The sequence below is a fragment of the Perna viridis genome, chromosome 14 (genome assembly GCF_037379345.1).
Source record: "Perna viridis isolate PV_CMFRI_1.1 ecotype Kerala chromosome 14, ASM3737934v1, whole genome shotgun sequence".
Lineage (NCBI taxonomy): Eukaryota > Metazoa > Mollusca > Bivalvia > Mytilida > Mytilidae > Perna > Perna viridis.
Window position 1 is genome coordinate 18,304,252 of NC_142458.1, and position 27,665 is coordinate 18,331,916.

A 27,665-nucleotide genomic window follows, 5' to 3' on the forward strand; every position below is an offset into this window, starting at 1 on the left:
TTCTTAAAGTTGAAGCCTTAATTGATTTTAAGTTTGAAGTTCTTGTCATCAAAAGAAATAACCATATAAGTGAAAGGATTAATTGAATTAATTGGTTTATCGATAAATATTAGTCTAACAATGAAATATGATATTTGACAGCTTAAAATTTATTGAGTAAATAAAGTCATTATTTTTCTATTAAGATAAACAATCCATATTACTGGATAAACATTGCTGAATGTGTACTGGGTATCATGGTCTGTGTATTGGCTCTTGTGAAAATTGATTGAGTAATTAATAGGGTGAATATTAGTTATGAGAGGGGTGTATGTGTAAATAAGATTTCTTCTGTTGATAGCAAACTTCTAAGGTTTGTTGTATTAGAGTGAAAATAGTGAAATGTTTAAAAGTTTATATCTTCAGCTCCTTGACCATTAGAAAACTTATTTTAAAAATAGATTTATTGAAGAAGGTATTCAAATATGACAAAATGAAAACCAGAGGACTTTATCATCTCTTCGCCTGATAGAATCATTTATATTTATCCTAGCAATTTAAACAAGTACTATCTTTAAAAAAAGATAGTCAGCACATTTTCTCGCTTTGCCAGTCTGTTTGTTGAAAAATAAAATTTTATTGTGCAGTAGATAATTATATTATTTTTTACTTTTTTAGGTTGAGATTTCGGAGACATTAACTGTCACTGAAACCCCTTTTTAGGAAACAGGCACAAAAAAAATTCTTTATTTTAGATTTTATTTGGTAAACATTGTAATTACTGTGTTGTTTCATATCTCAATGACCACTTCTATAAATTATTTATTAGTTCTAACTTTATTACAATTATTCAATGTAAGAAATTCAAAGACTGTTTTTGATTGAAAATTCTCCAGACAAAAAGTTACCCAAATGGAGCCTCAAAATTCACAGTTACCATGAAAGCTCCATCGGTTACATTTTTAGGGTGTCTTGTGATATCAACATGAACTCAATACCGATTGCTTTGTAATTTGTGATTTTTCAGACACTTGATGCTCCCAATGGAGCCTTGAATTTCCCAGTAACCATCACTTTTGTCCAATGAAATGAGAGGTTCTAAGCTTCATGGGTTATGTTGCCATGGTTAAGCATCATAAAAACACAATATTACCCATAGATTCTTAAGGAGTCTCATTTCAACTTATATATATAATGCAGCTCTCATAAAACGGTGAGTGGAGCTTGCAAAATCTAAATTCATTGGTATCTCATTAGCATTGATTTTATATGGGAGTGCTTTTGAAATTATATTAATTTGTTTTTGTGAATTTATTTCAAGAATATTTTTTTTTCAGGTATGAGACCATTGGTGTACTCGGAAAAGTCTGCTAAAACACAGGGAAAGGGATGGATGAGAGGTGGTCATCATGTTAGGTAGTTATCTCCCTTACTGTTATTGAGTTGTTTTTTTTTTTTTTTTTCAATAAAGAGAACAATAAAGTAATATGATCTGGATTTTAAACCATTAGTACCATTCCTTCATGTTGATGTTTGTTGCTATACAGGTTATGCTCTGTTTTAATATCTCTGTCATGTTATAGTTAAAGCAATGCCTGAAAAGAAAACTAACTTTTCACAGAGTAGTATCACCTTGTTTAGAGAAGCACTTTTAGAGCTACATGATATCAGACTAAAGCTTTGGAACAGATTACTTATTACTTCAAATCTCTCAGATACTATGACATGAAAAAAATGTGTGAGAGAATTTTGAAAAAGGACTTTTGAATACAAATATTAATATACCAGGCATTTACTAGAAGAGTCACCACCCTGCAGACACTCAACATTGAAAATGTGTGGAGAGATTTGGTTGAGGTTAATTAAATTTTAATGTTAAATCAACATTGATGTTCTTGCTTGTCATTGATAAAACAATGTAACTACATTAACAGCTATCTTACAACATCAAACGAAAGAGATTTAAAATCAACATACTTAAATTTGATTTGTTCTTTAAACAAGAGGTAAAATAAAATACTCATTGATAGTACCACTGCTTTTTTTTCCCAGTTATTCTCGCAATGTTCTGCATTTACACTGCCCTCTACTGACCAGAGGTATCGCTTACTACATGTTAGAATGGCAAATGGTAAGTTTACATGTAAATGAAAAAAGGGGGGTGTTAATTATGCCTATTAATAAGATAAGGTTATTTGTGGATATCAGTTTTCATTGTTGTCAAAATTTGCATAATTTGAGGAGTCTTCAGTTTGTCGATTTCAGTAGAGTTTAAAAGTTTTAAACATAAATTTTACATTTTGGGGGGAATTAGGATATGAATTTTGTCCGAACATAATTAATCATGAAAATTGTTACCCTACACATAATAGTTCTTCCATGTAAAATGAGAAACTTTGCTGCATCTGGCTACTGTGTAAATGTAATTGATTTATATTCCTTGTTTGTAAAAATGAAATTTGCTTCCATGTATTTATTCTTTGACAAATGAAATACATGTATCTTAAAACCAATACTGTGATATCTCTGGAAAATTGTCTTTAACACATTTCCAAAATTTTGTGTTTCATTTCAGGATTTTCCCAATGAGGAAGATACATGTTATCTTGCTCACTGCTATCCCTACACTTTCACAGATTTGAAAGAAGATCTTGACTCCCTCATCAATGCCCCGGACAGAAAGGAATGTATGAAACGAGAAGTACTGTGTGAAACACGAGCAGGAAATAGCTGTTTTCTTGTTACTGCCACAAATTTTGGTAAGATCCTTATTCATTTTTTTTTTATATTTGACAAACTGACTTTCAGTTATAGTGGACTAATGGAATCTTACACTGCCTGCTTTTAAAAATAGCTTAGGTAATTTACCATATACATAAGGGGGCTGTGCCATTTTTCATAAAAAAAAATCTCACATGAAGGATTTCGTCTTATATTTTGTCAATTCAAAAGTAGTATGTTCAGAAAATGTCAAAATCAGCCCCAAAAACTAAAGAGTTTCAAATAAATTTGATAATTGCATAATTTACTCTTTGAATATATGCCTTCATTCGAAACAAAGTTTCATTGCTGTTAATGCTTGTGTTTCACTAAAATTGTAGATGAAAATAAAGCAAAATCAGAAAATCAAGCGAAAATTGTGTTAAAACAGCTTATTTAATGAGACATTTCTATGTAGAAAATATAGAGCGCATTTGTCGAACTCTTTGATATTTATACAAAAATAGCCTACTATACTATCACAACTTCTGACAAAAGATTTCATTGTTGCGCTCTATATTTTTGGATTAAAAAAACTACCCCCTAATCCTCTCATTTTTGTGAAAATTCCTTGAAAACTTTGTGGAAGTAGCATTTTGTATCCTCTTGTGACTAAATTATGACACAATAGCTTGTATTTTCTGTATATTAGTATTCAGATAATATTTTAGCTTTAAAAAAGGCAATTAGAAAGTTGAAACTTCAGGAAAATAGTAGGTCTGAAACAAGAGTTAGTGAATTTACTCCATTGGCTAGTCAGATTGATTAAATTGTCAAAGTTTAGAGGACTTAGGAACAACACAATACATTCAATATGAGGAATAGATCCATTGGAAATATTCTCGATTTTATTTTCATGACACACAACATGAAAACTTACATCACTGTCTATCATATAATATTTTAGGAGGCATTTTACTATGTTTGTATTTTTATAGGTGTAAGTAAAGAGGAGCAGCACAAAAAGAAGTTTGTTGTGATTACTGCCCGAGTCCATCCTGGTGAAACACAGGCCAGCTGGATGATGAAAGGACTTCTAGAATTTATCACTTCAAGTGATCCTGTAGCCAAGGTAACTTAAATTATCAGGGACTTTTTGGAGTTTGGTCAGGGCAGGGTGGGGCATATCTAAAACTCTTTAATAGTACTTAACTGTAACTATATGAAAATGTATAAATTCAATTCTGCATTCATCTTTGAGCTGCTTACATAATATATTTCCTCACATGAGAGACAGAATCATTTTTTATTTTTCAGGAACTTCGCAATAGGTTTATATTCAAAATTGTACCTATGCTAAATCCAGATGGTGTGATAGTAGGAAATTACAGATGTTCTCTGGCAGCAAGAGATTTGAATAGAAATTACCGTCATCCACGGAAGGAAAGTTTTCCCACTGTGTGGCATGTCAAAACATTGATGGAGAAAATACAGGAGAAGCATGAGGTATTGTGGTTTATATAAACCTACAGAAAAAAATCACGAAAGTTTGGGGTTTATTTTAGTAGAAAATTTTGACTTGAATTAAGGTCTTTTTAATCCAATATTGCATTTTCAATAACATTTTTTTATATTGGCACAAAATATGTACTGAAATAATATTGTCTTCATTAAATATTTAAAACTAGACAATGTGTTTTTATACCCCTGCCCCAAATGAGAGGAGGTATACTGTTTTTGGCCCATAGCCTTGTTTCCTTAACACTTTTTTTTTGTCACAGTTTTCTCAGCAACAACTCATCACAGTGGCTTCAAAATCTTTCTTTTTGTAAGTATGCTATAGTGTCAGATCCTTTTTCAAAAATATTCTACATCAACTTCCTGTTTACTGATGACTATGTTTATTTTCCTTATATCATGATTGAAAGAGGATGTATCATTAGTGAGGCATCACTCACAGATTTCTTGTTTTTTACTTTTTATTTTAAATGGAAAAAAAATACTAGCCATAATTAATACATAGGAAGATGAAAACCATAACCTTTTTCATTGTACTATTTCAGATTTTGATATATTGTGATCTCCATGGACACAGTCGGAAACATAACGTATTTATGTATGGCAATAATACATCGGAAGAGGATGTGAATGGACTGGGTGGTGCTAAAGCTTTTCTCAATGAGAGGCTTTTCCCATGGCTGATGTCTCAAAAGGTAAAATTGGAGTGATCGCCTGAATATAGCTGAAATCTTGCTGCTCGGGCGTTAAACCCCAACAATCAATCAATCAATCAAAATTGGAGTGAAATTCTTCATCATTATTAACATTTGAAGTAGTTCGGGTATTGCTGTTTATCCACAACTTTAAATACTGCTGTGATATTTTCTCTCCCGACATCCAAAATGTCATTTCTCTGTATGAATATCTGCTTATACAAAATCTACTCTGACAGAGTGATCAAGGGAATGAAGATTCTAGCGGAAATAAAAAAAAAAAAAACATAATTAAGGGATAAAGACCAGACACAGAAAACAGATAAACACCACAAAGAAATTGTAGACTATATGGACTATTTTGATGTTGTTTTAATATTTGTCATTCACATATATAGACAATAATAGCACACCGACTTGACAAGGTAAACTTATATGTAGAAATGCAGTAACAACTACTGCAAAACGGAATTGAAAAAAGAAAAACCTTCATGGTCAGAAAAAGACTATTTGATTCCAAGTTAGTGACATTCTGGCAACTTCAAAACAATTTAACATTTGTGACATCACAACAAATAGCTATATTCAGACAATGGTAGTACAATACTTGTAACTGTAATTCATTTTTACTGCTTCAATAGACCTGTTGCTGAATAAATAGGATTTCTAGACTCTCAAACTTGTATATAAGGGAATGATAGCACTTCATTAGAATGGTTGATTTTGCATTGGAGGTCATGAAAGTGGTCTTTGCTAATATAAAAAAAAAACTATTTATGGCATAGTTTATCATCAAATAGGCTAGTTAGTCAGACAAAAAACTCAAGTACTTACGAGATTACACATTAGTCTGAACTACTATACCCTTCCATAGAATTTTGTAATGATTGTCATTTTCTGACATGAACTTAAAAGTTTGTTTTCTTTGAAACTATAAATTGTAACCATCAACACTTTTATGCTTCATAGCAAAAATCACTTCAGTTTTTTTATGATATCTGGGCTGGTCGCATGTGGATATGATTTGCTGTATCTTTAAATTATAAAAAAAGAATGCACTTCAAAATATCTGGGCAAAAGTCAGTCAGATTATCACGAAGTTTGGGCTGGGTGTACATCTTTATTATTTATTCAACTATTTAAATATGCAGTAGTATGTAAGAAATACACTTTAAAATATCTGGGAAGAAGTCATGTAAGATTGTCATAAAATTTTGTGGAGTACATTTCTCCCATATTTATTTTCTTCATTTTTGACAGGCACCTGACAAGTTTGCCTTTAAATCATGTAAATTCAACATAAAACGGTGCAAAGAATCCACAGGGCGTGTGGTAATGTGGCGACAGATGAAAATACTCAATAGTTTTACTCTAGAGGCAACATTTAGTGGTACTATAATGAATAAGTAAGTATACAGACATGGTGTTAGTAATATTGATGACTTTTCTATTTTGTTAAACAGACAGTTTCTCAAGCCTGTGTAAACCAGACCTCTTCATTTAACCCATGTTCTTAGGAGATAAAATTTATTTAGAATGAACTGTAGATTTCACAATTAAGGGAGATAATTCTGTAAATGACTCTCAAATACAACCTAATCTATTGGAGTTTCATTGTTGATTATCTCCTAAGAGCAGGCAGATTTGAATGGATGATTACACATTTCATAGTAAATATAGACCAATAAAGCAATTTATTCACAAAAATTAAAGTATGTAGCCCTTTTTGGGGTGGATCACATTTTTCAGTTATGGCATGATTCTTACAAGGACAGTTACTTAAATACAATTCTGTATTAGCTTTCATGTCATAAAGAAAATTGATGTTTTTTTTTTCTGTCTGTCTGATAGCTTAACTGTATGTAGGACACCGGGGGGTTGCAGCTTCACCTTCCCCCTATCTTTACTTCCATAATGGTCCCTGTTTTTAAAACATTATTTGATGAAATAGAAATCCCTGTTTTGGTCCCTCGTATCCATTCTTCGTGATCTCATCCTAAACCCCACATTCAGTGCTAGAGCAGAAAACATATCAAAAAGACTTTATTAAAATTTTGCTTATTTTTATTGTATAGAAATTAATTATACATGTAGCATATTATATTATTTGGTGTTGACATTAATAATGATTACATGGTTAATTTTTTTTATTTTTATTTTTATATTGTTTTTTTGCAGGAATGAATTGCGGCATTTTAACATCCACGATTTCCAAGATATGGGTAAAGTGTTGTGTCAGACTGTGTTAGAATATCAGAAAACTCAAGAGAACAATGCGTAAGATTTCTTATTCTATATTCAGTAAAAAATTATATACGATGTTGAATAAGCTCTATCATATTATTTTTAGACAAATTTCAATGTTAATCATATGACCTCAATCATTTGGGTGTATTGTGCTTGAATCTGTGTCAAATATGCAAGTAACCTGTATTTTTTTACAATGTGAACCTTTTCTTTTAAATGTAAGAGCCATTTTGTAGGTTTTAATTTTTGAAAATGCCATACTGAAATATGTAACCTCCATTCCCCATGCTCTCTGCATTAATTAAAAAAAATTTAAGATGCCCAAAAGTAGGTTAGGGGACCACTTTCAAGTTTCTTAAGAAAATTACTTTAAAAAACCTGATTTTTTAATCAATTTAAATATGTAAAAGGCGTTGATAATGATTTATATATTTGAGAGTTGTGTTTTAAAGATTTTATAATTGTGTGCAAATTATCTAATCCTGTATGTATGAGCTGTCTGTGACATTATTCATAAGTACATGTATTAAATACGTTATTGACTCATATGTTTTAGTAAGAAAAAGCGGTAAGAGGAAGCCTTATCACATTGTGTGTCAATCCCCTCGCACTCATTGAAATGTCTTTTTTTAATAAGAATGTCCTATTGATAATTTGCATTCTTTTTGAAAAAATGGTCTGTTGTTATATTGTTTTTTTTTTCACAAATTTGTTGAGCTAACTTCACAAACTTTTATGAATATTTAACAAGTTGATTTTTTTCTAATCTCTCTCTATACATTTCAGAGTTTCTTCACATTTTCTGCTTTTTTGTTTTGTCACAGTTTATTTTTTTTTGAAATTGTAGGTAGTGAAAAATTTTGAATTACTGTAAATTGAATTTTATGTGTTTTAATTTTTTTCCTTTTTTTTTTGCCAAAAAATGGTGATAATGTTATTTTCGTAAAAACTTAGTAAACTTAAAATTGTTACTTCATTTAATGATAGAAGGTAAAAAGTGTATCCTAGAATAGGTTCATTCCTGTAGAGAATGAGAAATGATATTCCCTGAAAATTTATACATCTAACAATGTATTACTTGAATGTGGAATTATTTTGGAATTTAGAAAATGAGTAAAAAAATAATTTGTAAAATTAACCCTTACCATGGGGGTTAGTCATGCCAGCATGGCTAAGAGATAAAGTTAGTTGAATGACAAAAGCCAAGGAAAAGTGACTAAACCATTTAGTCATGATGGCAAGACTATAACCAACTAAGTAGGGATAAGCTTTATTATTATTATTATTTTTTGTTTTTGTTTTTTTTTTTTAATCCAAAATAATTCCAAACTCTAATGATACCTTGTATATCTACATAATTTCAAATCGTTTATCCCAAATTACTCTCCTTAATTATTTTTGTTCTAACCTTATAGTGTAAAAATATATTTTTTTCAACAGTAAACAGTCACAAATGGTACTGGAGTTGACACAGTATGTGACCCAACAAGTTCTAGAACAGCGTGGCATGCTGGATAGGGTCAAAGTTCCTAACCTCAAGGCCTTGACCCGAGGGGATAGACCACCAAATACCATAACAAATAATTCAGGTAAATATTACTATTTATTCATATTCAACCTACAAAATTAGGTTAATTGGTCTTAAGGGCTTTGGATCATTAACTTGTACTGTAGTTTGTTTCCTGCTTATACAATGTATAGATCTCTCTAAGTAAGGTTCAGCTAAAGATTTCAGTGTTAATCCCAGTAAGAATCAGGCAGAATGTGAAACATGGTATAAAAAAACACCATTTTGATAGTTTAATTTAATTATTTACACCATCAGAATCAAGTAAAAAAGACAATATTTTCCATATAACTTTATAATTTCACTGAAATGCACTGAAAATTTCAAGGGCAGATAAGTCAACAAAATCCTAATTTTTCTAACATTCTATTGAAAAATTTCTGAGCAAATCCAGTGATTCAGAGGTTAAATGATAGTCATTGTCATTTCAAATAGAGATAGCATTGTTGAATGCCATTACATTGTCAGATCAGTGGGTTTTAGACATGCATGTTTCTGATTTTTCCCATTTTGCCTGATTTGCCTGACTTAAAACTGTATGTTAATGTAAACTATCTCAAATAAGATGTCACTTTAGTATAATGATTTGTATTGTGTCTCATTCACTTTTTCCATATTCTAATTTTATTTAGGAGACGAGGGGGGGGCATTCTTGCCTTTCTAGTTTTATGGTGATTTGACTTGTTTTTTTTGGGTTTTTTTTTATTGAACTAAGTTGTATTACAGAGTTACAATGATATTCTTAATGAAATCTTGAATTCTTGGGAAATCACAAAAATATGTATCTTATTGTTCAATAAAAAGGCTTGTAATGCATCTGATGTTCAATAAAAAGCTAGTAATGTAGCTAACTGTTCAATAAAAAAGCTAGTAATGTAGCTGACTGTTCAATAAAAAAGCTAGTAATGTAGCTGACTGTTCAATAAAAAAGGTTGTAACATAGCTGACTGTAAATGAAATGAAATAAAATGAACTTAACTAAAAGGGAGATCATCCAAAAGATAAGCACTGCCTAATAAACCTAACATTTGATATCATATGCAAATTGTTATCGAAAACTTTTCATTTCAGATTCAGGTATTGAATCAGGACATGATAAGCGTACACCCGAGCCCAACATCAGTACCCCAGTGTTCAACGAGGCATTATTAACATGTATGGACTATGAAAGTAATCCATTACCATTGGATGAAATGAACAAAAAGATGAGAAAATCGAAGAAAGTGTCTCAATCTAACATTAGCAAAAAGGAAGTTGATAATATTCTGGATAACGCATCACTGAAGACAATGGATGGATGTTTGAAGATTCTAGCACAACTTAATGTCAGGGAGGTCATGCAGGAATCTGAGTGAGTAAATGGTCTTTTTTCTGTATGAGCAGCAATGTTGGTAGAACAAAAGTAAACCAATAGCTTAAGAGAGCTTTGTGAAAAGATGTTGAACGAGGTATACCTAGGCTAAGGGGCATATCTCTTACCAATCATCTTAACGTTTGTGTAAAGCATTTTACATCAATCTTGTATAAGCATCAAATTAACTTGGATTGATTTTATTCTGTTTCAAATTAATGCTTGATAGGCTTTGGTGAAATTGAATATGATGCAAACATATCAATGATTTCATGAGTTATACCCCTAACCCTAGGTCTACCTCCTTAAATGAACATTTTTAGTCTGATACCTCAAAAATGTACAGTAATTACATACAAATCATCATTATATCACCACTTTGTGTGAAGAGTTGGGAGATTGATCTCTGTTGGAATACATTATCAGTCGTAAATATCACTGTCAAATTAAAATCTATCCAATGTAAAATTATATTGTCTTAACCAAACCATGAAATTTGGTTCCCACCGAAAAGGAGATTTTCATTGATGTTTATAATGGAAACCTCATAACCACAAATTCAAAAATCTATGAACTTGTGTTTTTCCCCTTATCTACGAAAATTGGTATCCACAATTTAAATACTTTCACAATATGCCAGAATTACCCTTGTTACAATCAATAACCATGCTGGTATAAATATTTATAGCTCAAGTGACAGTGATAGTGAGTCGGAACCAGAGATGAAGCCATCAGAACCAAAATCAAAGAAAAAGAAACGGAAATCACGGAAACAACGAGATAAAGAACAACAAGATAGGAAGAATGGGTCTGGCAGCTCAGAGAAGAAGTCTGATGAGCCAAGATCAAAATCATTGACGGTAAGATTTTATGTTTATGAGCTTGACATATATTAAGTTTTAGTATGCCTCTATAGTGGGGGCATTAATGTTTTTGATTTTGTTTTTGCATGTTGTACTTTGCTAGATTATTTGTAAGCTTTGGTATGTGTTTCCCTTTTCATTGCATGTTGAGTCCTACTTTGTAGTGATTTAATCGGTAAAGGTTAGATCTAAATACATAGAGTGGTGGGTAGTTTTTAAAAAAATGTTTTATTTCAAATACCAGTACATCGATGTAACAGGAGTGAGAAAATGAAACTGATTTTTTTCATAGACATACAGTAGTCAACATCTTAAAACACCTGTCTATAGGAACTTCAGAAATGTAATAGAAGCTTAATGTTTTAAATAAAAGATACTAGAGCCAATTGTCTCCCTTGGATCCCAGAAAGTTATCTCCCTTTGATAATTTAAAATTTAGGAATCTGCAACTCCTAGAATATCAGGATTTGAGAGAGTGTTTCCAATGGGTCAGGTAGTTTATTTTCTAGATTTAATGGTGAAAGACTTTTACAGAACTGTATTTATTCTTTCAATAACAGATCTTATATGACTGTTTTCTTCTAATGTTGGGTGTGGAATAATTTTTTTTGGTTAAAGAATTTTTTATCTTTGAAATAGCAATATCAGTTATCATTATGAGTATATCTTTGATTTATAGAGTGTTATTATTACATGTTTTATAATATATTTCTGAATCTTCCAATAGTTTCCCCCACTTCTATATATACCAGTAATTATGTGGCAGATATCTCTTCATTTACTTTATTGTAGTTACCCTTATTTGTCTATTTTAATATTTTTCTATCATTTCTTTACGTATTCTTGACATCAAATATCCAAAAACCTTATAAAATTTGAAATTTAAAATAAAAGTAAAACTTCTGTCTTTTCTCTCCCCTTTTATACTAACTTGAGTAGATGACGACTTACACCCGTTAGATATATATGCGATAAACATACCTATATACATATATAAGCCTATACTCAATAAGTGAACAAATGATGTAATTTTCTGTTTCTGTATTGAATGTAATTTTATTTAAACATTTTTTTTGTTCTCTATTTATGATACATTTAGTATGATATTACTAACTTTGTTTATTTATTATTTTGCATGCTATCTCACAGGTCCTTAATTCCTCTTCAATACAATTATCAGATAAATTAAACTGTGAAGTTACAATTTTGGGGTATCCTTCATTGTGGTTTGTCTAAATGTTAGTACTTTGTGGATTCTTTAATTTTTGGATTAAATAGGCTAATCATGATTTGACTGAACCAGATCCCAACTACTTAGCCATCTCTGTTACACAAAATATGTAACTGTAGCAACCTGCTGATTAAATACTTCCATCCACCTAGTGGCACTAACAATTATAGACAAAAAACCAAGTAATGGTTCTTTTAATTTTGGCAGTGACAGGAATTTTAGACCTGATTATATTTCAAGCATAACTGACATTGTATTTTTAAAGTGCCATATTTACCACAATTTTTACTTCATTATCTGAAATGAAATTTTGCACTAATTAACTCTTACTTATGTAAAGGAACTTGAATGTAATGGTATATTTATCTTCTCAAAGATAATCTACAAATTGAGTTACAACAAAACAAAAGAAAATACTGAGTTTTTTTTATTGAATTTTTTTTCCTTGTGAATATGGCACTTAATGTTATGAGAGGCTGCCACAAGTATATTTTCTTTGCAAAACTGAAATTCCACATGAAAACCAACAACTAAAATACAAATACCACATTGTTTTTGTTGTTGTTGTTTTCAAAAACTACTGTAAAAGTGTTAGTTTTCGTTGTGTACTATTTTTCACTATTTTCGCGGTGGACAGAAAAGTATGGAAAACAGTACCCGCAAAATTGATTTTTAAATTACGAAAATTGATACCGGCAAATATGTATACATGACAGAATCTGCGAAAATTAGCAGCCGCAAAAATTAATTTGTTTACAGTATTCAGTTTTGAGAAAAAAAATACTTGATACAGCTTATGCTTTTTTTCTATTTTATTTTGCTTGTATTAATTATTTTTCTGTCTTCTTTTTATATTCATTTGACCCTTCAACTTGCATGCTGTTCTGGATATTGACCTTTGACCCATTAACCTCAGGCCCTACCTAATATACCTCCATGCTCGGATTTGAGTGAGAAGGAAAAAGGGGAGAGAGGTCTCCCGAAGCAGGTGAGTTTTTTCATCAATCAACTTTTAAGAAAAGAAATTATATTTTCCCCACCCAAGGGACTATACTGCTTTCAATCCCACTTAGGAATATCTCTCAATAGTTAAAATCTTTTCTAACTTTTGGCATGTAGATGGATGTTGGACACTATTTAATAATAATTTTTTTATACTTCTTAGAATTTTATGCTGTTAACTTCTAAAAGATTTTAATATTTCCCTCTTTAACATTAATGAAATAAAGTAAGAAGCTTTATTCCAATCTTGTCTCAGATTGAAGTGATTCATTTATATTTCTCTAATTCATAGTAACTGTATAAGGTATTAAATTTAAATGACAATCATGAAAAGTCCCATCATGTGAGACCTGTTTAAACAACAGCATCTTTGAGACTATAAAAATTTTGCCTGATTGGGCAAGTGTTTTGTTTCTTCAGGGTTTAAAATGCTAAAATATAGAAATGTATCACCTCATGAAATTTTCAAAATGTCCATTATATATAACATCCACTTCCATTATGTGTCATATACCTTACTTTCATTGTAACCTTACATATGTACTAGTATATAAATCTGCATGCATGCATTCACATCTGTACCTCATATATAACAATTTAACCTATAATATGCAATGTCGTTTTATACCAAGTAGGCATGTCTTTTAATTAAGGACATTATTGCAATGTTTTTGTTATTGCAAAAGTTGCAATAACTCTCACTATTTCAATATTTAGTATTGAGCATATGAATTTTTTCTTGAGATTGAATAAGTAAAATCTAAAAAAAAGTATTAAACATTGTTTATCAATGAAAAGTATATAGATATTTGTGTAATTAAATATGTAAGCAAACATTCTTTTACATGCATCCAATGAGTAGAAAACACTGGTAAAATCTTGTAGTTCTGGAGTTTTAGATATGTCTTTTCATCAGAAGAAAAGTGTGTCATGTACAAATGTCTGTAGTTCTGGGACTGAACATAGGCCACATCGACTACCGCCTGGAAATTACATCAAATACAAAAAAGATGATACTTTTGTAACTGAAGTTAAGGAAACAAAGCAGTTAGCAATGGTTAAACAAAGTCCTGCCACAACTTGTATAAAATTTGGAAGTAATGATACTTCATTCATATCTGGCGCACCTTTAAATCTAACTCTCCAGTCACGTGCACCCTCTAGGTTTGGTGGCTTTGTGAAATTGGAAAAAATAAGTGCTAGGGATACCCTGAGTGAAATAACAACTAAATGTTGTAAAGAGGAACTACAATTAAAAACTACTAAACTTTGTGATTCATTTTCTGATTCAGAAGAACCTAATAAAAAAGCTTTTGAAAGGAAAATTAACAATGTGAAAACTGCATCAGTTAGATTTGAGGAAAGTGATGCAATTGAAGATCTGAAACCTAAAACTTTTTCACTAGATTTGAGAATTGATAATATGGTAACTTCTGTATCTCCAAGGAAATTTAATTCTAAGTCTTGGCTATATGCAAGGAACCAGTTTAGAAATACACAGTTGAAGGGGAATAACTCTGGTTCTTTAAAACCTCCTGAAGATTTCCATTATCTCACTGCTGAGGGACACAGAAAATTTGTGAACTATTTTTCGCACCAACTTAGATAAATTGTGTTTTATTATGAAATTTTATTTTCACAGAAATTTTTATTGAATATTGACAGTAGCTTTTTTTAATTCTAGTCTTGAGTTGACAAATAGACAATTAAACAGTAGTGTAAATGTAAATACATATTTGCAAAATGTACATGTATTTGTTTTTTTTCCTTTATTAACTTTCTTTTGTTTTGTTTTTTTTTATTGTTTTAGTTTTTGTTTTGTTTTGTTTTGTTTTGTTAGTTTTTTTTTTTCATTTTGTTTTGTTTTGTTTTTTTGTTTTTGTTTTTTTTTTTTAGTTGATAAATCATCTATTGATCTCATTATTTTTTCAGTATTTTTCATTTTTATTTTCTATGGTAAATGAAGTATATGTATTTTCTCTTGCCTTGACATATTTTGATGATATAATGTTATTTGTGGTGTTGGTTTTGTTGTTTTTATGGTGTTCCATGATAACTGAGTATAAATGATGTAGCTTTTGTACCTTGTTTATATCTGAGCACTACAAGAGGGCCTAGAACTTAAAGATATCGTTTAAAGTATTGAACACCAGTAATTTGGTTTATTAACTTTTAGGGTTTTGTTTAAATGTGAAGGTTTTATTTTGAAAGAATGATATAGACTCTTCTTAATTCATTATCTATGATATACTACTAAGAGGTTTTTTTAACATCCCTGACCACTCTTAGGAGTCCTGCATGAACAGCTAAATATATGATATCTTTATCTATGATATCTTTTAGCAGGAATTTATATATACAATTAAGGAGTTGTTAGAAATAACAATATACTAGGCCTTGTAATTTAAAGAAATCAGTGTTATTTAATGCACAAAAAAAATAAGGTAGCACATTGCACATATATGGCCCTTATTTGTTGCATTTCTTGTAAAATGCAACACAAATTTATCTGATATATATATTTTCAAGATTATTGGATTAAACTTTATTGCATCAGACTGATACCATTTGTAATGTATATAACAATAAATTACATTTTTTTTTATGTATGACACTTCAGCCTTGCATATTTCCATTTAGAAATGCAAGTATATTTTGTTTCTTAGCTTAGTTTCTGTGATGAGGTAGATAGAGGGGTTTAGAGGTTTTTTGGAGGAGGCTTTGTAGGAATTTATCACATTTGTGAGGGGGATTAACTGGTTCAATCGGCTTTAGACTTTAGTGAACTGTAAAACAAGCTTCCAAGCAAAGGAAAATGTATTTTCCATCTATTGAGAGTGAAAGCAAAAGACAGAGTTGATTTGGAACCAGTCTAATGGCTTTAGTAGAAAACTAAAGAATATTGACATATAATAATAAATTTGTTTGTAGTGTAATATTTTCTATTTTAAATTTCCTTACCATAAATTTATTAAAAACAACTACAATATGATTTGTGTAGTAAAAGAGAGACAACTCTTATCATTTTATTGCTAAAAAAGCAATAAATGTTTAATATGGTAAGTGTTATATACATGTACTGAGGTTCTTTCAACAAATAGTAATTCTCTAATTAAACTAAGCAAGTTTTTTTCTTAATTTTTTAGTCCATTTTTAAACATTTGCATTCCAAATATTTGATGAAAATGTAATTACTATTTAATCAATGGAATTAATCAAATGATACTGATATAACCTAAATTAGTTTCCTTATTTTAGGACTATCGCGGTGATCTTGTTTTAAGACGGGCGAAGGTAAACACAGTTGTCGTTGTTTGCATGTAGTCTGATAATTGTAGATTTTAATGACTTTTTTTTCACATGTTGTGGTAGTGAATGCATGTTTATAAAGGAACAGTTCTTATGTTTTATTTTTTCCAATGATTGTAAAATATATTTTGGCTATCACACTCTTTAATTATTTGAGTGGATTATACCAAAATTACAACCAAAAATTTTATTTCACCTTAGTGTGCAAAATTAAAAAAGTTATATTTTATAAATAGTTAAAAATTTAATTTCTGTACAAATATTCATAAAAATGCAGCAAATTGTCAAAAAAGAGACAAAGGTTTAAATGTTTATTCTGAACAGTCAAAGTCTTGGTAAGAATATTTATAAAATATTATTTGAAAAAAATTGTGTAACAAAAATTTGTTCAATCAAATTTCAGGGTTTTGTCTAGATTTATTGAAAAATAAATAATAAAAAAGGTTATTTGAAACCTGAATTTTTTTATCATACACTATGTTCATACTAAACATTGATTCACCTCAATCTCTTCAGTTGTTATTGAGATAACAATGTACTGAAGATTCTATTGAATTTTTTAAACCATCTTAACCTAAATAAATAATTATTATTCACAAATTCATTTTAATAAATATGATTAAAAACATTATTGATAATCTAAATACAAAATATTAACTGATGTTTTTTTTTTTTATACTTTTTAGTTTCTAACAATTTTATTACTAGTCACTGTATAATTATTTTGACATGTTGTTGGTAATTTGTAAAAACAAAGACAACCTACCTTTTATAGGGATTGAAACATCATCTTGCAAAAGTAGCAAAAAGGCAACCAATGTCTTTGCCCATATGTACAGCAAAAAGGCAACCAATGTCTTTGCCCATATGTACAGCAAAAAGGCGACCAATGTCTTTGCCCATATGTACGGCAAAACTCATTTCTTTGGATGACAATCATTCAGTAAGACATTTAGGTTGGGGTAATGTTAGATAACTTTTTTTTTATGTCTTTAAATATAGAAGTGTCCTTACACCAACCAATATTTAACTGGTTTAGGCTGTATATGCTAAACTATCGGTATTTTTTTTCAGTGGTGAAGATCCCTAGTAGCAATTGGACATGGAAACTTTCTATCTTTACTAACTTACCTTTTAAATGCAGTTTATTTTTTAAGTAAATATATGATAAGATCATTATACCTGCAGTCTGAATCATTGGATGTCAAATCATTCCAAAATATGTGTTGAGTTATGTGTACTAATGTTACCTTTGTAGTGTTGTGGTGTCTTTTTACTTTTAACACATGTTTATTCCATATCTGTGTAGTGTTCATGTCTATTGATAGTTTGGTACAGGTTTACCTAAGAATCATGCAGAGTTTGTTAAGTCCATGTTTTTGTCAAAGTTCGAATTGTGTAATTGCATTCAGTATCCCTCCAAAAGTGATTGGAGAATAAATTAAAAAGAATGCTGAGTATGAGGAGAAAACACATTTAGTGGTTTTATAATAACATGTGAAAAAAAGTGACTGGCATTTTTTTTTTTAGAATTAACTTAACTGCTTTGATTACTTTCAATACTTTTAAAATCTTAGCTACATCTCATTTACTGGTATTTTTATCATGAATCTGACTATGTAAAAGATAAAAGTTGATACAAAATTTTAACATGAGTGTATATACATATCACATTTTATTTTATATGCTCGATTCTTAGGTGCAGCTGTACTTCAGTTGTCATTATTCATGGTAATTGTTTTAAATGAAATGTACAAGTCCACTTTTCACCAGCATTTACAGTGCTTTGATTCACGATAATCACAGTATCCATGTAGAATCATATATGATAATCACTACTAATGTATTTGTGTGTAACCGTTCCTTTCACATTCATTCATAGTCAATTTCAAAAATTGAAAAAAAAAAATGTTATTGAGTCAGAATTACTCAATTCTTTATTTTCATCGTTTAAATGTTGACATCTGATTTCAGACAACAAGTAACTTCGAGAAGTTTATGCGTTCCCAGAAGAAGACTGAACCTCATTTTGTCAGTAAATATGAAGGTCGTAGAAATGGTGGAATCCCATGTTTTGCTGAAGAGAGGAGCATTGAAAGGGCACAGAAGGTATACTCATAGCAAACAGAACATTAAATAAGTTTCAACTATTTACTTACACTGAGCATTACATGTAAGGCTAATGGTAGAAGTTCAGTAAAACTGGAATAGGTATCAGACAGGCCTGCAGAAATGGGTTAGGGAGAAGAATTCAAAGTGAAAGTAGCCTTTCATTGATTTGAAATTAAAATATGTGATTCAAAATCAAAGAAAAAAAAGATGATGAATTATTTACAGTATCTAGATCCAGTATGCTGAAATCTTTTTTTTTTTAAATGGACGACTGTTTTCCTATCCTCTGTCACCTCAGCTATCGTCCCTTTTTTCAGCGATTTTACAAATGTAAGAAAAATGTGTTGGTATGATGTTCAGCTGTAGGCTGTGCCTAACTGATATTAATGTACTTATAGTGTTAGTTCTTATATGCCCCAATTGTTTGGTTTAAGATGCTCAGTTTGAGTAAATATTTTGATAAAAATGATTAAGGAGGGGCGGATCAGGGCACTATGAAAAGAAGGAGTGCCAGCCGGGGTTCCTCAGAAAAAGGGGGGTGCTTGGATATTATTTGCCATTTTTTGTCTATTTTACATCTTTTTGAAGTCTAAATTCCTGGTCAAAATTTCTAGGTCTTCCAGTCTGAATTACAAGGTTTATCACATGTTCTTTGTCCTTCAATCTTTGACCTCCATCGATTTGATTTATAGAGAATGCAGGACATGAAGAAAAGAACGGAGGAAGACAAACAGAGAGAAATGGCCTTCTTTGTAAGTAAACGTTTGGTCTTAAAAAAAATAATGAAAATGTAAAACAACCAAATCAGTGAAAAATGCTCAAGTTAATGGCCAATTTGTATTGTATTTTAATGGCCAATTTGTATTTAGATACTTGATTGTTTATGACGGTGTATTTTTTTACCCATTATTAAAGAAGCCTCTTGAGCCCCCAAAAAATTTAAAACTGACGTCCAATTCACATTCCATTCCAATTTTTCTTTTCAAAAAGACTTCTGGAGTATTTCTTTTTCCTGTTTCGTTCCACAACTAAAATGATTGTCTTATCATGAATATTTTTTCCTAGTCATATGACCAAATGATGGAGTTTATAAATAGAGAGAGGATTCCCCCACCTCTATTTGAGAAAAGAGTAGGTTATAAATAAATGAATTGGATTTTCCTAACAATATGGTGTAGGGATCATATAAAATTGAAATATAATGTCATCACATAACACAGAACTCTACATATTAAGTTTTGTAACAAGTTTGAATGAGTTACAAAGAGTTTATCTAAAATTATAATTATGTAGTATAGAGGGTTTCATTGTAACACCATTCAATATTTACAGTGCATGCAATGATATCTTCATTGTTGGTCATTACTTGTTCAAATTACAATTACTGGATTACCATCCCTAGATAGTTAACTGGTTATTTAAACTTTCTACCATGCAAAAGATACCATATTCTTTCTTGTATACCACACACATTTTTCCAACTTTTTCTTTGTTCCAGGCTTGGGGTTTTGGGTATACGCCAAAACAATGAGTTTCTAGATTTTTTTTCTGGAGTATTTAAATCTGTAATATAAAGTTGAAATCTCCTTATCAATTGTCCAGTTAACTATCTAAGACAGTTCATCAGGTGATTGTCAGCCAATCAAGGGAAGACCAAATCTGTCTACTGAACATCATTATTGTTTGTGCTGTAATAGGGAAGTTTTCATCCAATTTACACGTCTTAATTTGCTCATTAGTGCATGCATGTATAATAGTAAAAACAGAACAAATTAGTTTCTCAATTTATCTTTTATTTTTATTAGTAATTAGTACATAAATAGCTTTAGAAAGGATTTTATTCGCGAGTTTATAAAAGGGAGATAACCACTTTATAGTCATAGTATTCTTTTTTTTATTACTGCTCCTCTTTGTCAGAGCAATTTATTTCTGCCAATAGATTGTAGTCAGTTACTGTTTGAAATGTATAATCAAGAGTCAAATTAGAATTACATTAGAACTTAGCTGTTTGCAGTGCTATAAATGAAAACATAATTGTTATAAATAAATACAGTATATATAATTTTATAATTGACTTTTTTGCAATTCAATTTTTATATTTATTAAGACTATCAATGGTCAAATTATACAGGAAAGTTTTTGTTAAGATATTTTTTGTTAATTTTTCTAGACCCCTGAACCCCGAATACAGGTAAAAAGTGTTTTTTTGTATTGTGCTAATATAGGCATTAATGTTGTGTCTTTGTGATGTGTCCCATATATAATGTTAAATAAGAGTTATAGCATTAAAGGTATGTAGGTTTTGGGTAAATGGCATTTACTAATCGTCATGGAAAATGCCCTAATTACCAATAGGCTAAAAATGGATGGAAGACTTATGTCCCACCCAAAAAATACAAATAACAATACTGAATGTCTGTCTGTCTATAACACCCTTGTTAGCACTCTTTCAAGGATATTGACCTAACTTATTTCATATTTATTCTCTATAAAATTTTTGAAACATATTCATTTATAATATAATAGGTCAAAGGTCAAGGTCACAGTTGGAGTTTAAATTTTTTACATTCTGGCACGAGACCGCAATTAATTTTCAAGTGCATTTCTATATACACATTTGAGCAGATTAAAAAAATTCCACCGGCGCAAACTGAATAAAACTTCTCTGGCCTAAACATATGTACAAACAGGATTTTATATATAAATTGTAGAAAATTTTACCATCATTTTTTTAAATTAATACATATAATTCGGAGATGGGGTAAACATGACAAATGAACTGAGTTAAAAGTCCTAAATTTTAACCTTCTTCCACTGAACCAAATCACAACTTTTAGTCAGAATTGATTAATGAAAAAAAATCCCATGTAATTTTAACCTATTTTCTACCAATTAGAGGCAAAACTTCAGCAAATAAGTTTCCAGTAAAAATATAAAAAAATGTGGAAGGTACCTACTACCAAAGTTGGAACTATATTCGTATACAACGAAAACCAAGGGGAATTGATTGTGTTCTTGTACCTTCTTTCTGAACACTGTGGAATCAAAATTCTTCAATTGATTTTAACCACAGTTAGTGTATACATGTAATTTGTACTCAAGAAAGCCTAGAGAAATATTTTGACTTTAAAGATAGGATCACTAGTCTCTTCAATCAGACATTGAAGCAGTATTGGGTCATGCCTCCATTACCATTTTTTAGGCTATGTAACATCATGTTTCTTTAGTGGCAACAAGGTGGACATAAGTGTTTGTGCCCATTTTTCACTAATTCATATTTTCTTGTTTTCTATAACAATGGCTGTTGAAGGTTTCTCAGATGGTGGAATTTCCTTTGTTTTGTAGTCTATTTTAGACAGAAACTTTATGACTTCTCATGAGAAAAAAATAATGTACTCTTTGGCAGAAAACTTTGACCCTAGAAAAGAATGGACAGAATATATTCATGTAATGAGATTAATTTTGAATGGACTGAATTATTCTTGCATCATCTGAGGAAATGGGTTGAATGTATAAATATTTATGGATTTATTTACAATTTTATTATAGATAAACATATGTCATTGTACAATTTCTGTAAATGTGGTGCTCGTGTATAAGAGGTTAAATGTATAATATGGATGTCTGCCGTAATTTTTTAAAAAGAAAAAATTATCAAATTTGTATTTTTTTTTATATATATTACCATTGATTTAATTTATTGTTGTTTATCAGTTTTTTTTTTATTTATTTAGTTTTTTTTAGATTTTTTGTTTTAAACTGACAGTAATTTTTTTTTATTGAAATAATAAGAACAGTATTAAAATATAATGTGATAAATACTCACATGTATGACCAGGTGTGGATCCAAACAAAGACATGCCAGGTCTAGAACCCCTTTAACAATTTTTGCTTGAAATCTTGATTTGTCAGCAATTTTACCCCAAAATTGTTCTTACCTTGATTCACATATGTGTAATTCTTTTTATAATGCCTCTAATAGAATCTTGGATCCACCAGGTCAAAAGATTCCTCTCACAATGATGGCTGAGACCGAAGTTAATGCAACTCTATATATGCAAGATGTACAATGATAAATGTTTTATTATGGTGAAGATATTGCTTTCATTTTGTTCTCTTGGGGCGAAATAGATTTGTAAAAAGAGTGAGATTTAACTGGTGTTACATTTACACCTACTAATTATTTTTATTAAATTGTTGTTAAAAAAAGTATTTACTCAAATTTGTTTCCATCGTTTACAGCACTGTATCCCAGAAATTTGACCCCTATTGACCCATCAATGTTAACTGTAGGTAGTCAATGAGCATAGGTCATACTTCCATGAGGTAGGGCTTGGGATAGTACAAAATGATATTTTTTACAGGAGTGTATGTTAAACATGCTCATTAACTCCTCTGCAATTAAGGTTGAAGGATCTCTTGTAGAAAGCATGAATTATTACCAATCCAATTCAGTCACTTAACATAATCTTGCCTATTTTTTGTAAATCTAAGATATGAATTTTATTTAGTCTTAGATAAATAATCATAAATCTGCCAAATTTGTTATTCAAAAAATGAATCCTGTTTCATGCATGCTTAATGGTAGACTTCTATAATTGAAATAAATAGATGCATGTCCCAAGAAAGAAAATGAAACAATATTATTTAGAATTCAGAAATTTGTCCATATGATCAAATTACTTTTGATAGAAACTTATTCTACAAATGATGTTGAATGTAAAGAATGTGGAGAAAATTTCTGAATTTCATATCAATCTGTCCATCTCATAGTGGTCATAAAATACACTTACCAACAGTTAACTTTTTTTAGAAAGAATTTTTAAATCAGAACATGGGACTAGATAATGGTGAATGTAAAAAAAAAAGATAGAAAACTCAGTTATTCCAAATGAGTATGTCATTGTTTGTTTGGGCATTCAAATTTATCTTCATACTAAATGATTTTTAACTTTTTCCTTGATAAAAATTTACATATTTTATTTTTCAAAACAAACTTAAAATGAACACCATGTTGATAATTGTACTAAAAAACTCATCTTTGAAAAATAAGTGAAAAATAGTACATAATGTATTTTATGACCAATGAGTCAGGATTTTTTTTTGCTAGATTGTATATGCTATTTTAGATGGCTATATATTTTTCTATTTTCTGCTTTTTTCTAACTCGCTGTGTAGTGTAACGAGGATGAGAGCTATACACAACAAACTATTTTATCGATACGACGATCGTTAACACAAGATGATTTAAAACATCGTCTACAGGTGGCGCTACATGAGGGATCACCAAACATTGCTCAAACTCTCGTAGGATTAAATGTTAGGACAGCATATACTCATGCAGGTAAGAATGGTTGTCATGACAACACTTGTGAGTATTGTACCCACAAACAGAATAGATGCATGATTGGAAAAAATGGCTGAAATCAAATTTCATTACAAAATTGGAATAAGGATTATGTTTTATTTCTGTATTATATTGTCTTTCTTTGAAACTTTATTATCTATTTTTTCAGTTAAAATCTTAAAAATTGTTCTGCTTTCTTGGTTAAGAAAACAATTTTTTTTTTAGAAAAGTTGGAATATAACCTTCCATGTATTTGTTTTGAACTTTGATCTCAGCCTTTATTAGCACAGGGATAGATTAACTATTGGTTTACATAAACAGAATTCTTTATTGCACTTTTTCTTTCATTTTTTTTTTTTGAAAGAGTTCAGACAACGAGTTTCCAGAGACTGTCACAGCTCGTCTGCCAAGACGGATAATCACAGTTCAACAAAATGTACCAAGGGCCTTAACTCCTCCTCCTTCAACTAGGAGGAGCTACCCTTTTGCTATATGTGAAAGTGTTCCGACTTTGGAGGAAACTCTATCACAAATAAGACCACCAAAAGACCCTTTTGAGAATTGTGAGTCAGTCAAGTGTTTTTGTGGTTTTTGGATATCTAAACAATTGTGTGTCCTGCAAGTAACTTTGTGGCCAGATTGTGAATACATATTATTTTATATGTGTGTTGAGTATCAGTGCTAGCTTTATAGAATGTAGCAAGACACCTTTTTTTTTCCTGAAAAACGATTGTTCTAAAATATTTTTTGGTTAAACAGAATTTCCCAAACATGTATCAGCTAAAAAAATGGAGTTAGTAGGGGGTCCATGGCGGCTATTTCAGCTAGTATGGCAGCTGCCTTCCCAAGTGTTTACTGGTTTAAACAAAAATGAAGACTGACTAAGATGGGTGCAACACCTTAGTAAATGAATTTTTTTAAAGTATGTTTACTAGCTTACAAAAAACTTGCATGATTGTAAATGTTCAATATCACTCTACATTAATCAAAATTCTTAGGGGTCTTAAATCTTTAGGCAAAAGATTGTCCTAGCCTTTGCCATTTTATATTTTTTTAAGTTTGAAAACTTAGGCAATGTTTAATGTTACATTTGGAAAGGCCTCCATGCAGTGTTGTAGGCAACTCAAATATGTAGTTGATTAATTAAATCCACATTTTATAATTAAGATATATCTTGTCCATAAAGGTCAACATTATGGGTCATAAAATTTAAATTGTTGGTAAAATACCCCTATATTTTGGAGTCGATATTGATTTCTGGTCTGACCTTCTGGGCTCATTCTATGTGTCTTAAGTCCAGGCCCCTCTGTTTGACAACACAGGTAGGAATTTATGCCAAAGCATTTGCTTGAAAGCTCTTTTTTGGTGGTGGTTATTTTTTTTTTTATGTTGGTAGTTGGATTTATAGTGGTATATTAGTAATATGGTTTAGATGTTACAAGACATTACAATGCATTCATCATTTATACCCCCCTGCTTGGAAAAGTGGGCAATATATATAGTGATCATGGTGCCTGTTCATCTGTATGTCCACACCTTTTTATTACTTTTTCTGCAACTACTAATCACTGCCATTTTAAAAGTTGAGGGAAGTATTGTATAAAAACACACATCATATAATCATGACCATTTAACATTTTGAGAGAAGTGTCATCTAAAAAGCCATATCAGACTCGAGCGACATCAACTTCAGGGGTAAAAATTAGGAAATATAAGCTGGCAGCCCATACCATACTTCTGTTTACTATTTTCCATATGTTCAACTGAATTTTACCCAAAAGTTTAATAGCCTACCTTAAAAATTAGTAGCCATTGACTACTGGGTGACTGCTAATTTTTATCCCTGACTTCCTGTTTGATGACTTTAGTTGAGTTTATATTTTGTCCAATTGTGGAGTGTGGATTACTTTTGTAAGCTTTACTCAGTTTTTCCGGTTTCATTCAAAAATGTCTTTATCATTTCACCGTATGTTTGTCAACATTAATCAGAAATATCTCTACATTTTGTGTGCATTATTTTATTTCAGTTCAAAATTTGAAAGCTCTTAGTATTGGTAATTATTTAGAATATTTGTTCAGAATTATTAACTTTTTCAAACTAATTTGTCTTAACCAATAAATGTCTGTTCATGGCTTCAAATATATATTCCATTCACAAGTATAAGTATATAGAAATTCACTGCACAGTTTAGAATAGTATTTATTCTTTAGAATGTTTCCTGACTTGACTTGTGAAGTTTCTTTCTTATTTTAATTTATCTTTTACTTCTTTTATCTACTTTTTCAATACAAATGAATGGTTATCCTCAGCTCTTAATGGTTTTGTAAATTTGTTAATTGTTATAACTGTAAATGTATTATGTACCAAGTTTTATAAGATTTGATGGAAGCTTTAAACACCTAACTGCATGGACTGTCATAGTTCTTTTAGCTTTAAATAAACAAATAAATGTTTTTTAGTAATGCATGTTTACGGTAATATTTCATTATTTTCCAATTTAACAGTTTATAAGTCTAAAGGCATGATATAGTTTCGTTTCATTAACAATTTTTTCATACCCTTCTCCATACTCTACAGGGGTATATAATGATCCTATATCTATCCTTTCATTGTATGTTTAAATGTTCCTAAATGATATTCAAAGAACTTTTCAAACTTAAACCACTATGAAATCTGTAAATCCTGTGTACCTTTAAAGCAGTTTTTACATAATTGGGTTTACAGTAAAAGAGATTTACCATTACCGGTGTAGCCTTTTTTTAAATCCAAAGAGTAATTACAAGATCCATGAATGTTCTCAGTTTCTATAATATATTACTCTTGTATAAGATGAGTCCAAACTGATGTTTCTTTTAAATTCTTCTCTGTCTGAGGATCAAGCAAAATGTGTATGAGGGTGGCACATAATGATCAAAATGTACCTCACCTCCAGAAATAATGATCAAAGTGTACCTCAACTCCAGAAATAAGGATCAAAGTGTTTGCAAGCTTTGCCTTTTTGAAGCCAAATGTAGTTGAAATTCACTGTATGGAAAATGGCGGGAAAATGTTCCCACACTTTTTCCCTATATAGGCAGTCAAAAAATATCCACATCACAGATGCTTAAGAAAGTATTTAAATAGCTTTTTGGTTATTTTTTTTTAAATGTTTTGTATATATTTTAGGCAAAAAAAAACTAAATTGAGAAAACTTATGTGCCACCCATTTCTTGATCCTTAATCTCAGAATGTCACTTTAAAAAATGCACGCAGTTCTCCTCATTGACTGTTGCTACAGTTATTTGCTGTTATATGGTAGACATATAGTGAGGAAAAATAGCGTTAACATTAATTGTCTTTTATTATTTACAGGAACTTTAATTCAAAATTCTTTAAATCATTTTTTAGTCTCTGGAGGCAGCTGTAATATATTACAATACGTATGAGGAGTGTAATTTGAGGAATTGTTACCTCTAATTTGCCCATTAAAGTATGATACTTCTATTTCTTGATTTTGATGATATTTGTTAGTAGCACTGGCTAATATTTTTCAACTTTGGTTTGATCAGTTTTCTTGATATATTCCTCTAAATTACTTCCATGATGACAAAATTGATAATTTATATGATTTTTGTTTATTTATTTGACAGATGCTTTCCGAGACATAAACACCGGCATGCCTAACCTACCTCAACCGAGAGATATCAGGTATGGACATTTCTAGGTCATAGGGTAAAGGTCAAATTTCAAAATAATTTTCAGTA

At 30.3% G+C, this 27,665-nt stretch overlaps 1 protein-coding gene across 31 annotated transcripts in view; it reads left to right on the plus strand.

The window, feature by feature from the left end:
• Positions 1 to 27,665, plus strand: part of LOC148598482 (uncharacterized) — a 129,712-nt gene that overhangs the window by 91,166 nt on the left and 10,881 nt on the right. For 12 of the 31 annotated variants that reach the window (XM_088561868.1, XM_088561875.1, XM_088561856.1 and 9 more), the window contains 21 exons: positions 1,317 to 1,395; positions 2,032 to 2,110; positions 2,555 to 2,738; positions 3,678 to 3,811; positions 3,997 to 4,185; positions 4,743 to 4,892; positions 6,153 to 6,298; positions 7,071 to 7,169; positions 8,580 to 8,728; positions 9,778 to 10,057; positions 10,746 to 10,917; positions 13,068 to 13,139; positions 15,774 to 15,797; positions 16,412 to 16,447; positions 17,238 to 17,405; positions 18,437 to 18,571; positions 19,267 to 19,326; positions 19,640 to 19,705; positions 20,745 to 20,765; positions 24,286 to 24,484; positions 27,552 to 27,609. In XM_088561868.1, coding sequence (XP_088417994.1) covers positions 1,317 to 1,395; positions 2,032 to 2,110; positions 2,555 to 2,738; positions 3,678 to 3,811; positions 3,997 to 4,185; positions 4,743 to 4,892; positions 6,153 to 6,298; positions 7,071 to 7,169; positions 8,580 to 8,728; positions 9,778 to 10,057; positions 10,746 to 10,917; positions 13,068 to 13,139; positions 15,774 to 15,797; positions 16,412 to 16,447; positions 17,238 to 17,405; positions 18,437 to 18,571; positions 19,267 to 19,326; positions 19,640 to 19,705; positions 20,745 to 20,765; positions 24,286 to 24,484; positions 27,552 to 27,609 — 2,500 coding nt within the window. Of the gene's footprint in view, positions 1 to 1,316; positions 1,396 to 2,031; positions 2,111 to 2,554; positions 2,739 to 3,677; positions 3,812 to 3,996; positions 4,186 to 4,742; positions 4,893 to 6,152; positions 6,299 to 7,070; positions 7,170 to 8,579; positions 8,729 to 9,777; positions 10,058 to 10,745; positions 10,918 to 13,067; positions 13,140 to 15,773; positions 15,798 to 16,411; positions 16,448 to 17,237; positions 17,406 to 18,436; positions 18,572 to 19,266; positions 19,327 to 19,639; positions 19,706 to 20,744; positions 20,766 to 23,752; positions 23,919 to 24,285; positions 24,485 to 25,948; positions 25,976 to 27,551; positions 27,610 to 27,665 lie in introns of all 31 variants that reach the window. The other 19 variants (XM_088561858.1, XM_088561869.1, XM_088561860.1 and 16 more) reach the window with 15 other exon arrangements.